Source organism: Alnus glutinosa, chromosome 13 (assembly GCF_958979055.1).
Source record: "Alnus glutinosa chromosome 13, dhAlnGlut1.1, whole genome shotgun sequence".
NCBI classification, from domain to species: Eukaryota; Viridiplantae; Streptophyta; class Magnoliopsida; order Fagales; family Betulaceae; genus Alnus; species Alnus glutinosa.
Window position 1 is genome coordinate 18,933,458 of NC_084898.1, and position 13,111 is coordinate 18,946,568.

At 35.3% G+C, this 13,111-nt stretch overlaps 2 protein-coding genes across 2 annotated transcripts; one reads left to right on the forward strand and one right to left on the reverse strand.

The window, feature by feature from the left end:
• Positions 1–2,192: 2,192 nt before the first annotated feature.
• Positions 2,193–4,052, forward strand: LOC133853805 (uncharacterized). The gene is made up of 2 exons (XM_062289834.1): positions 2,193–3,395; positions 3,603–4,052. The coding sequence occupies exons 1-2, from the start codon at positions 2,335–2,337 to the stop codon at positions 4,015–4,017; spliced, it is 1,476 nt and encodes a 491-aa protein (XP_062145818.1). The 5' UTR covers positions 2,193–2,334; the 3' UTR covers positions 4,018–4,052.
• Positions 4,053–6,133: 2,081 nt separating this feature from the next.
• On the reverse strand, positions 6,134–11,683 carry LOC133855000 (protein NUCLEAR FUSION DEFECTIVE 4-like). Its single transcript, XM_062291294.1, has 3 exons — positions 11,197–11,683; positions 7,401–8,335; positions 6,134–6,898 (listed from the first exon to the last, which is right to left on the reverse strand). Exons 1-3 carry the CDS (start codon positions 11,503–11,505, stop codon positions 6,412–6,414), a joined length of 1,731 nt encoding a protein of 576 aa, XP_062147278.1. The 5' UTR covers positions 11,506–11,683; the 3' UTR covers positions 6,134–6,411.
• Positions 11,684–13,111: the final 1,428 nt, after the last annotated feature.

Here is a 13,111-nt window from a genome sequence, read left to right on the forward strand (position 1 = left end):
AGATCAGAAGAGAGGACGTGCACAAGACAATGTTTTGGACCAGGTAAAACAACTAAAAGTTTTTGGTCATTCTGACCTGCCGGTTTTATGGACATGATGAATAAAGTGTTTAGAATTACATGGATTAAATCATTATGGTGTTAACCCTTGACCCCTCTCTCTCTCTCTCTCTCTCTCTCTCTCTCTCTCTCTCTCTCTCTCTCACCCTTGACCTCCCTTTGCTTCTCTCTCAGTGGAGCAATGTTGGCCGACCTATGTTAAGGCCAGGGACACCCACTTAGGATCTCTCTCTCTTACCCTCGACCTCTCTTCACCTCTCTCTTAAAGAGTTTTCAAGAGAAAGAGTTGGTTTATGCATAACATAGTAAAGAGTTTCAAAGAGAAAATATTTATTTTAACCTAATTAGCATGTTAAAAATTTTCAAGAGAATGAGTTTGTTCATGTATATATATATAGCAAAGAGTTTCAAAGAGAATGTATCTTTTTTTCTCATGGTATATTAATGAGACTTAAAGAGAAAGGTTATGTTTCATACATGGTATAGTAAAGAGTTTTAATGAGAAAGCGTTTATTTTATGTATAGCATGTTAAAGTTTTATGCAGAATAAAGCATTATTATATTATGTTAAAGTTCAATTTGGTACACCATTATGTTTACTTAGAAGTGATTCTTATTATGATCCAAAAAATTTTTATCGGAAAGAGAAAGAAATGGTACCTTGCTTATTAGGAGGCCACGGTAGCAATATTTTTGTGAAAAACTAGATATTTTTAAAGCATTACAACTTTGAAAGAAATATAAACTTAAACTAATATCAGAAATTAAATTAGAAAAGTTTCATAAGGAGAAAAGCTCAGGAGAATTAATCGTGCTTGTATTTTAGCTAAATAAGCCGCTTCTCATTTTATTTTTAGAAGTATTTCCATATATTCTTTCATTCTCTCTTTCATTCGGATTAAGAGTAGAAAAGATCTTCCTCTATAATCCTTTTTACTGACTTAATTATAAAAAATAAAAAAAAATAAAATAAAAAAAAATAAAAAAAGCACCCATGGCCCTTTCCTTCTTATACAAGTCTTCTCCATGTGATTTATATATATAAATATATATACTTGGCATACCAAATGCTAGTCAAAGTCAAGCATCTTAGCGTTGACAAAGAGAGCAAGCAAAGTTGGGCGTGGGAGCACCGGAGCACGTCTAAATGCTTGGTTGACTAGCCACCTTTAACAAAAAAGTAATGAAGAAAACCCCATAAAAATAAAATAAAATAAAATAAAGCAACGAAGAAAACCCATGGGCCATAACAGTCCAAAATACATCTATAGATACCATTAATCCCGGTGGTTCAGATGGCATCAAATAAAATTCTCAAATAGTTAGGCATATATTAGAATGAAAATTTAACTCTCCAAATGAAAATATTTAATTTTATTAGTATTAATTGCAATGGGTCTCACTTATGTTTTGACGGGACTGAATCAATCAAGCTATGATATGAAATTATATGATTCAGTCGAACTTGATGAAGTGCATGTAGTTTTCATTGTCTTGACTCCTCGTATGTGACTCCTGACAGGTAAGGACTATCATAGTTACGCTCGGATAAAATAAAAACAATTGGTCTCCCTACACGGCTGTTAGAAGAAATTAAAATAAAAAATCGATTTAGTACATCACAAATCACCGAAAATCCTGCCTTAAGAAAATGTGACGGATATTCCAAGTCAACAATCACGTGCATATTTTATTAATTCCACTTCTTCAAACCAACCTCTTCTAATTAGATCTGCCCTGCTCATCAATTTCAATCATAGAAATGCTATTTTCTTTTAAATTAAGATCCATTTAAAAGTGAATCGATAATATCACGTTAACAGAGAATATCAAATAATATATCTCTTTTGATTAATATCAAAACATGAACGTATTCCGATCGAAAACCATGAACGTGCCAAGTTTTTCATCACGAAAAGAAAAGAGTAAAATTAAATATGAACCGTTGAAAGGTTATTTTACGACACTTAAACCAAATCCGACTAGAAATATTGCAAGATCAGAAAAGCAGAAAAAAGGAATATTAATATCAGTCTCTTGCTGTGAATTAAACGCACAAATAAAAAGAATATCATATAATATTGGCCGTCACATGAAATCCACTTTTTCCTCAAGAAGAGGCGTGAGAAACGCACTAAAAGAAAACTCCCAACCAAAACCAGTTGCTTCAGTGCGTGCCCACCACCCCCACTTTTCCCAACTTTTCAGACAAAAATCAGTATACTAATCAAACCGATCGAAGAACCAAACAAGCCATCCATGCCACCATTTTCAAATGGCAAACAACAACAAAGCTAAGAAGGCCATGATTTCCCCTTCCCAATCCAATCTATGCACCACCCTTTTCTTCATTGTTCTCTTCACAATCCCAGCCATTTTTCTCCTTCACACCCCCACAACCACCTCCATATGCACCACCTTTGCCTCCCATGCCAAACCCGCCTCCTGGTCCGGCGATCTCCGAACCACCCTGTTCGCGTGGAATCGCCTTCCGTTTGACGACCGCCATCCTCCTCCTATTGCTCTTAAAATTGCAGTATTCTCTAGGAAGTGGCCTATTGGTACGACACCCGGCGGCATGGAGCGCCACGCGCATACCCTACACACCGCTCTAGCACGCCGCGGCCATGAAGTTCATGTCTTCACCTCCCCTCCCCCCGACGGCAACGGTCCAATATTATCCCCAAAGCAGCATGGAGGCCAATCTTCTTCCCCCCACATCCATTGCCATGAAGGCGAACCGGGCCGGTGGCGATATAACAAAGCTTGGGAGCAGTTTTTGGAAGAGGATCAGGGCAAACCATTCGATGTGGTTCACTCAGAAAGCGTTGCACTTCCTCATTGGATAGCCCGTCAGCTTCAAAATCTGGCTGTTTCATGGCATGGCATAGCCCTTGAGAGCTTACAATCTGATATTTTCCAAGACTTAACACGAAAACCAAAGGAGCCCATATCTCCTGCTTTCAACCAAAGCATTCAAGGGGTAGTCCCAAAGGTATTGAATGAGATAAGATTCTTTAAGAACTATGCCCATCACATCGCCATAAGTGATAGTTGTGGGGAAATGCTTAGAGATGTGTATCAAATCCCCATCAAAAGAGTCCATGTTATTCTCAATGGTGTTGATGATGGGGAGTTTGGAAAGGATTTGAAACAAGGCATTAATTTCAGGTCTAAGATTGGTGTTCCTGATAATGCAAGTTTAGTACTTGGCGTGGCTGGAAGACTAGTTAAGGACAAAGGCCATCCTCTACTTTTTGAAGCATTCACCAGGCTCATAACCAACCACCCTGATGTCTATTTGATCGTTGCTGGATCCGGGCCATGGGAGCAAAGGTATTGTTAAATCACCATTTATCCTAAAAGTTTAATTAAGTTGATAACGTAAAGCATTTAATATTTGAAACGTGAGATGAATGATGGAAATATGGTTTGAACTCGGGATCTTTGCTATGATGCCATGTTAAATCACCACTTATCCTAAAAGCTTAAGCTAATAGAAATTAATGGATGAATTTAATCATTTTATTTATATTCTAACAGGTACAAGGAATTAGGGCCTCAAGTTCTAGTTTTAGGGTCTATGAGTCCATCAGAATTGAGGGTTTTCTATAACGCCATTGACGTATTTGTGAATCCAACGCTTAGACCTCAAGGGCTTGATCTTACTCTAATGGAGGCGATGATGAGTGGGAAGCCTGTCGTCGCTTCGAGGTTTCCGAGCATCAAAGGTTCTATCCTTGTTGATGATGAATTTGGTTACATGTTTGCTCCGAACGTGGAGTCGTTGTTGGAGGCACTGGAAGCAGTGGTCGGAGAAGGCTCAGAGAGGCTTGCCCAAAGGGGAAAGGCATGCCAGAAATATGCAGCTTCCATGTTTACTGCTCAGAAGATGGGATTGGCATATGAGAGGTTGTTCCTTTGTATCAAAAATGAAACATTTTGTACCTATCCTTAATTAGGCTATATATAGATTTGCTTTTCTTTTTCTTCCTTTTGAATATTTGTTTAAAATGCGAATTAATTAAATACCCATTTTTCAATATAGATTTATAACATAATTAACAAGTTTCATATCTTTTTCTTCCTTATAATTGCACTTTTATAAGCGAAAATTTGAGTCAAGGGAGAGCACCAACCTAATTGGTTGATGTTAATTGGCCAAATTTGGAAAGTCTGGTGTAGGGAGGCATATAGAAATTAAATATGGTTTTGTAAGAAAATAAAATAATTAATCAGTTTTTAATCCGTTGATTTGTGCAACTATATATACCGGATCAAAATTCTTCTTGGAACCTGTTAATTACTTAGAATATATATTAGGAACAAATTAAGACATCAATAATTAGTTGATTCAATGATCGCATATCCAATTGTTGGAAGAACAAAGAGAATAATACTCTAGTAATTTTATTCAATCTCAAAGCTTATATATATATATATATATATATATATATATATATATATATATATATATTACCTCTAGAAGTACCAAAACATGCCTTTATATAGGTTACAACACGAAACCCTAGTCTAATAAAATAATAGGACGAAAATAATCTTAAAACATAAAAATAAAAATAAAAATAAAAATAAAAAAGAAGGAAAAAAAAAAAAAAAAAAAAAAAAAAGAAGAAGCAAAAACATAAATAAATAAAAGAAGTGACACTTGACTTTCTCCAACTACTACACTGGTAGTTACACAATCGATTAGCATTTGGCATTAAAATATACGGAAAAATGTCGCATGGGACACACACGTCCAAGACAACCAAACCGCCCATCAGCCATGAGGCGTAGTTCAACCACTTCTGAAAAGGAACAAAGAGTGCCCGAAAAGGAACAAAGAGTGGCCAAACCATCCCAACAGCCTATGGGGCTAGTTTAGTCACCATTGAAAATGGTTCAGGGATGGTTTAGGAACCATTGAATCAATCCTTATTAAAAAAAATAAAAAAAAAAAATTATTACGTATCTAATGACTATTAGACTTTATCATGCACGTTAGCTTTATATGATATTTGTGTGGCATGTAACATTTCTTAAATAATTAAAGGAATAATTGTACCATTGGTCTCTGGGATTGGCCTAAATTACAAATCATTCCCTATGGTATAAAAAGTTCATGGAGGGTCCTTGTGGTAAACTATAATTATGAATCACTCCTTGAATCCGTTTTTCGTCTATCAAGTTAATAGATTTCGTTAGTTTGCTATGTCATATCTTCTAATAAGAAATCGACACGTGTCAATTACAATAAAAAAAATATATAAATAAATAAAACTTAAAAATTATTTTATTTTTTTTAAAAAAAAATAGAAAATAGCAAAGGGGTAGTTGCCGGGAGTGGCGCGACCACATTTGGGAGTGGCGCATGGCCTCTCTTATGCCTTGGGTAGTCACGTGTCGATTTTCTATTAGGTATAACTTAACAAACTAACGGAATCTGTTAACTTGGTAGATGAAAAACGGGTTTAGGGAGTGATTCGTAATTATAGTTTATCACATGGACCCTCCATGAACTTTTTGTACCACAGTGAGTTATTTGTAATTTAAGCTAACTCCAAGGACCAGTGATGCAATTATTCCATAATTAAATTAAGGAGTAACTGTCGGGCCTGCCACCTTTAAGATTTATCTCCTCAGAGTTGAGGGGCATATTTGTAATTTTTTGTATAAGGCTTTTTTTTTAATTTTTATTTGTTTCATTTTGGGGATAGGATTGTAATTTTATATAGCTTCAGTTGGAAAAATAGTGAAAATTTATACAGAATGATCGATTTGATACCAGAGGATACCACATAAAAGGATCCTTAAGATAATTCTTGTAGCACAAACCACAAATATAACCTCCAATTTTATAATTTTCCCAAATTATTTTTTTACATATATACACACACACATATCACTCCTTTTCTATTAAAAGAGGACCCCAATTATATACATATATAGTCAATACATATCCATAAGACTCAGTGACCCACTATCATTCTTCCTCCATTATAAATTTGATTATCACCACATTGAACATGGATTCAGTACCCATACATTCTAGGAAGATCTCTCTCTCTCTGTCTCCAAACTTCTCGTTTCATTTTTGTAGGGCCTAAAAACAAGTACACAATGGTATAGCTGTACAATTATAATCATCGCCCCTCTGCAATGCACGGTATAAATAGAGTTCGGATAATTCTAAAAGTTTCCCTAATGTCCCTCTAAAAATGGCATGGTATTTTGAATCAAAATTCAATAGTGATTAATTACAAGTCAAACGGTGATTTTAAAAATCACGTCACTTTTTTGAAGGGATATATTGATCGATACAAGAGAAACACATGGAAAACTTATAGCATTACTCGTAGACCTGCGTCGATCTACGGTTCTCTTCAAAATGATCATAAGCATGTCTGGTTCTGAAGAACAACAGCACACTGCAAGCCAGACCCACAACCGATATGCATCCCCACCAAACAAACGTGACTAAATAGCACTTCCTCCCCATGCAAACTTCGGACGATTCAGACATGATATTCGTTATGTTTCCTAATCCAGAGCTTATGTTGGCATCATAAACAACAGCAGCAAGATAGCCGTACACGAGTGACCCAATTGGGATGTTGGTGATGAGAATGTTGTGGTTCACGCCTACACTGTTGGGTCCGAACAGCTCCGATGTAATTGAAACGGCAGCAGCAAAGATGAACCCTGAGCTCAACCCAACTAGACCAGTGCCTGCGTGCAGTGCTAGCCCGCTGCCTGATGAAGCTAGCAAGAAGAAAGCTATTGGGGTTGGCAGGAGTGCAACAGTCAGCCATCCTGTCCTTGCAAAATAAAACTTCCTGCGCAAGTAATAGTCAGCGTTGTAACACAAAAACATCGATCTCAAAGATCGACCTCCATAAACAACCTTATCTTGCACAAACTAGCTAGGTTCTTTGAGCCAGCTGCCCTCTAATAAGAAAATAACGCATCAGCGTGGAACACAAAAATTGAAAAAGACGAAAAACGTACACCAGATTAATTATTTGCTATTCTCTTCCACAGCAGCCTTCTGAACTCCAAAAACAACCGGAAAGATCAGAGAAAGAAAAGGAATGATTTTAGATAAACATAGAAGTGGTTCAATGACGTACTTTAGAGGGGAATAATGCTAAGGACTATCTTTTTATCTTCCAAAGTTGATATGGCTTTTAAAATCGGATCACTATTAGATTTTGAAGTGTAGAAGACGGCTGCGGGAGAGTGAATAGCAAATAATCTGATGTTTTCATCTTTTTAAGTTTTTGTGTTCCATATATGCTGTTGATATCATGATATCCATACATAGTTGTGGTTACTTACCCACGTATAAAGTCTGGTACTGCAGAAAGCAGGCGGCCAAAGAAGGAGAAGGACGAATAGAGAGTAAGGAGGGTCGTAGTGTTTGAACTTTGTCCCAATGACTGCGCTATCTGTCCTAGATTGTTACTGTACACAAGCCCAATTGTGCCTCCACAAAAATAAGCAACATAGTAAAGCCAAAAATCGAACCTACGAACAAGCATTCCTGCTGGGTGTTCTTCCCCGAGCATTGCCAGTTGGTCTTTGACAAACAGTCTCTTACAACACCCTTGACGATCAATCTCTCCTGCTTTCTGTGTGCTCAAGAGCTGATCAGTGAGCGATCCATTCACAATGGGGCTAATAATACTGCTGGCATGGCGGGAAAGGACAAGCTCTTTATGAAGCTCAAGATCATCGGCATCAACGAGAATGAAGCCAGAGGCTTCTTCGAGGCGGAAGCTGGAATGAATGGTGCGATGAAACCAGTCTTTTGCATAGACAACACCGGGGATGAATAGAGGGAGGATGAGGAGGGAAAGGGCTCCGGTGAACAGCAGACGTGCTGTTGTTTTGTCTGATGTTGTCGAACCAAAGAGAAGAAGGTAAATGCCGGTGATGACGGCTAAGAAATTCAAGAGGAGAAATATGAGGGAGTCGCGTCGAACGGCGTGTGGGGGAAGCGGGTCTAGAGACGGTTGCCGGAGAATTGGGACTACTGATGCAATGGAGGTGAGCAGGGGAATGAGGGCGTTGAGAAGAAGATAGAGCGAATCGGAGGAGGGGTCGATTGCATTGGCAGCAAGAGTGTACAAGGCGGCGCTTACACCATTGAAGCTTACTGTGAGTGAGATTGCAAGAGGTCGATTGGCTGGGAAGTTTTGATTGCAAAGAATGAAACAGACCGTGTTGAACCAGCAGATGCTACACCCAGCCAACAAACAGAGAAGAAACACCTGCCACAAGTTTCATGGTAGGCGAGCGTTAGAATATAAATTAAATTATTTAAAATTTTAGAATAAGTAATGATTTAACATAATATCAGAATTAATGTCCTAATTTTGAACGTTGTCTTTGCCATTCACCCCATTTCAGTGTAAAAATATCAGTTAAAAATTTCACCAACTCTTGTACATATGCTCTTCATAAGTGAATATATAGAATAATCATAGGTACATAATTAAGGAACTCACATACTTTGGAGAACATGTATGTGAAGCACTTCACTACATTTTTGTTTAGCATTCATTAGGGATAACGAGGTAGTAAAAAATCAGCCTTTCAATCAACAAGCACTTGTAAAAAGGAAAAATCAATAGCAAATTTTCAATCACATTATATCAGTTACACATGCATGCTCTTCATAAGTGAATAGAATATACGTAGGTACATAATTAAGGAACCCACATACTTTAATTCGGAGAACGAGTATGTGCAACACTTCACTACATTCTTGTCTAGCATACATCTCGGATGAAAATCAAGCTTCTAATCAACAAGGGCTTGTAAAAGAGAAAAATAAACGGCTGATTTTCACGGGCACATCATCCCAATTACACAGGGGCGGAGCTACATCGAAGCTAGCTTGAGGGGCCCCCAAGCCACTTTTTTTAAAATATTATTATAATTCTTTGAAAGTTAAAATTTTACCCTAAGTTTTTTTTTTTTTTTTTTTTTAGTTTTGCCCCCCAAATCTTTTTATTTTTCAATTTTGCACCCCAAATTCCAAATGTTAGCTTCGCCTATACAGTTACATATGCTCTTCATAAGTGAATAGAATAAGCATAGGTACATAATAAAGGAACCCACATACTTAATTTGGACAACATGTATGTGCACCACTTTACTACATTCTTGTCTCACATACATCTTGGCTAACGTGACAGTGAAAAATCAGCATTTAGATCAACAAGGACTTGTAGAAAAGAAAAATCAATGGTTGATTTTTACTGTCACGTCATTCTAGTTGTATAACAGTCGTATAGCAGTCTGCTGAACAACAAATAAAAAAACAGAAATAGTTGCTTAAAATTATTTTAATTACTAATTTCAAATTTAATGATTAAAATTAGCCAGCCACCATTCTAGTCTTGGAATTTCAGGCAACTGTCGTTCAAATCACCCAGCCTGTATCCTCCATTAAACAAACAATTCATTATTTATGTTTGGACGAAGAATTAAAAAGTTTTCAAAATGTCAGATTTAACTACATTTATGGCATTTCAATCTCATCAATTTAAATTTCTATTGTTTGGATGGTATATTTTAAAGATTAAGATTTAATTAGAGTATTATAATAGTTACAACAACAATAATAAATTAATAATTATTTAGAATTTGTACTAAAACACCTATGAATGTGTTAACGTATTCCATACAAGATCATCAACACTTATAAATTAATATTTTAAATAAAATTTCTTCTCAAAATCTGCGATCTAAACACAACAAAAATTTATGCACTTTTGCTTTTAGATTTGAAACTTTTTCGGAGGATCAAAATCTTCTTTTCTTTTTTTTTTTTTGCCGAATTTCTAGAGGTATTTTTTTGTCTTATTGGAAAAAAAAAAAAAAAAAAAAAAAAAAAAAGAGAGCATTTTTGTCGTTTTTAAGGACAAAATGGGTATATCGTAAATTTTTGATAGTTTAAAAGACATTGATATAATCTTTAATTCCGGGTATATTACAAAATGAGTATTAGGAAACTTTTCCGAATAAAATCATTTTCATTTCAAATAAAATGGATATGAGCCGGTTAGTGTTAAAAGAAAAAAAAAAAAAAAAAAAAAAAAAAAAAAAAAAAAAAATTATTATAACGTTAAGACAATTTTACCCCTTGTATTTGCATTAACCAGCTTCTCCCCATTTTTTTTTTTTTAAAGAGAAAGGATCCTTCTCCCAACCTTTAAGCAATGTCATTATAGCTTTCCCTCGTATTGAGACTTCATGGGCAAAATTAGAATTTTTCGTGAAGGTTCCGATTCTGTGTAAATAAATAAATACATAATAAATACAAAAAATAATAAAGTAAAAAACTAAATCATGTAGCTATTAACGAGTGAAAAAATCATTATTGATACCGACATCAGACAATAAAAATATATTTATATATATATATATATATATATATATATATATATATATATATATATATATATATATATATATATATTTATAAAATAATTATTATTATTATTATTATTATTGAGATTGTCAAAACAATCCAACCAATAAGAGGTCCCCCATGGAGACGTGTTATGCTGTGATTAGAACTTAGAAGCGTGAACAAACTGGTCAGCACGTACCCAACTGTCTTAACTTCCATCAATGTTGGGACACTCGTTCAAAATCTTAACAATTTTTATTTATTCTTAGCCACACAAAAAATTTCACAAAAAATAAAATAATATTTTTTTTAAGTGGGAAATAAAATAATATTTGGGGACATCACATAGGACCAAAAAGAGGTCACAAAAATCTCTGCAAAAATCGGCAGGATGTCCCACCATATGTTCTTTTTTTAATTAAAAACCTGAGGCTATTAATTATTAATTATTAATGACCAATTAAAAAAAAAAATTCTTTTTGCTTTTGATTATAAAACAGAAAAAATCACCATTTTCGAGTTAAAACAGAGGGATTCCCGGTGGGAGATGTCTCTCCGCCGGTTTAACCGCACCAAGAAAAAACGTCAAACAGATATGAAATTCCACTAAAATCAAACCAAAAAAAAAAAAAAAACTACCTTAATTTAATTTTCTCCTCCGATTTCAACTTCAAAGCTCCAAAACCATGAATAATGAGAGAGAGAGATTACCAGGAAATAAGGCAAGGTGAAGATGTTCCTTATGAGAAGCCACTGGACGCCATAACCAAGAAGCCCCATGAAAGCAGCCATGAACAGAACGACCCACAACGGAAAATACATCAACGCCAGGCCGGAGGACCACCCAAACACCTTGCCAAGATCGGAAGCGACGGCCAAGTAATTCAGCTGCACCTGAGAGATCCCCAGAACCGATTTCAAAGCCGAAGAATACGCTGAAAAATCGAAGTTTGTGCCCGTGAATGCCTGAACCCATATCGTCGCCACCAGTATCATCCATTTACGTGACTGCCCCGCCATCGCGACAGTACTGTATATATCTCAACAAGAGGAGCCTCCCGTCACCGGCTGCCCACAGCGACGACGACGATGGCGGCTCCTCAATCAATTTGCTTTCCTCAGCAACTCTACGTGGCCCCATTTATACACGTTCAATTCATCACTTTTTGGGTTCTCCATTTTTTTTTCTTTTCATCTCTTTGTCTTGTCCCCATCTTCCGTATATATTTTGTTTTATTAGTTTTGAAAAAAAAATTGAGACCGCGTTTAATGAGAGATAGGACAGATCCATTTTAAATATATTATTAAATTTGTGAACCCTATATAAAATCCTAAAAAGAAATAATACAAATACGTCTCAATTCGTACAACCAAATTTTAAATAAGCTTTTGAATTTATAAGATTCATAAATTTAATAATAGATTATTATTTTTTAATTTAATAATATAATAAAAAAATTAACATTTTAATATGATGTGACAAAAATTCTGACGTGGCACTAACGGTGGTTACGAAAATGGACGGAAAAATCACGAAATGACCTATTTCAAATTCTCGAAAAAGTTAAGCACCGAATACTGATTTTCAAAAAATGAGGGATCGAATTCAAATGGCGCTCCGACTCAGAGATTTATTAGACATTTACCCTGGATTTAAAAATTAAATGTGTAATAAATTATTTATATCATTTTTTCTCATTTTCAAATTTATTATTAGATTTATAGGATTTACATTAGCTCCACAAATTCAATAGTAGATTTGAAACTATAAAAAATATGTAGAAGATATAAGAGGGGATGAATATTTGAACTAGTAACCTCCGGTTAATGAGGCGTGGTCCACAGCCGATTGAACTACCTCTTGAAGACAGAGTAATATTACACATACTTCCACTTTTCTACACTCTTGATAGCTTTTAAAATCACTATTGGATTAAAAAATTTAATAAAAATTTATATCAAAGCCAATAATAATTTTAAAAACTACTTGCAAATGTGAAAAAATAAGTGTAAAAAAAATGAGAATATATGTAACATTATATTTATATTATTTATCGTGTTTAATTAGCTGTGGACATGCAACGAATGGGAGCCTATGACAAGTTTTCACGTGGCAGCATGTGATGGCGGGAGCATCCAAAGATAAGAGACAACCTGGTCACAAGTTTTCTCGGTAATATTTTTTTTTTTTTTTTTTTTTTTTGGGAGGGGGGTGGGGGGGGTGGGAATTCCTCGTACTGCAGTTGTTTATTTGTTGTGTGCTTGGTAGGTGGGTTGGTGGAGTCACGCGCGGCCGGGTTGAGACCTTAAAGTCCAACTTTAAGCCAATAAGCCATGGCCACGTGTACCATCACGTTAGTCCACGTGGCATTAGTTTTTAAACGTAATAAATATTAATTAATTGTCTAAATTTTAATGTTTAAATAGCAAATATTAGGCGAATTTATAAGGAGTTTATAAACAAAATTATAATACTCTAATTGAATTTAAATAACAAGAGTCAGGTGAATTTTTTAGGAGTTTATATAAAAATTGAAGTACTTGCCCTAATTAAAAATTGAATTTACCTAACAAAAGTGTTAGGTGAATTTAAAAGCACTCTTCACAATATTAAACTGTTGGTAAT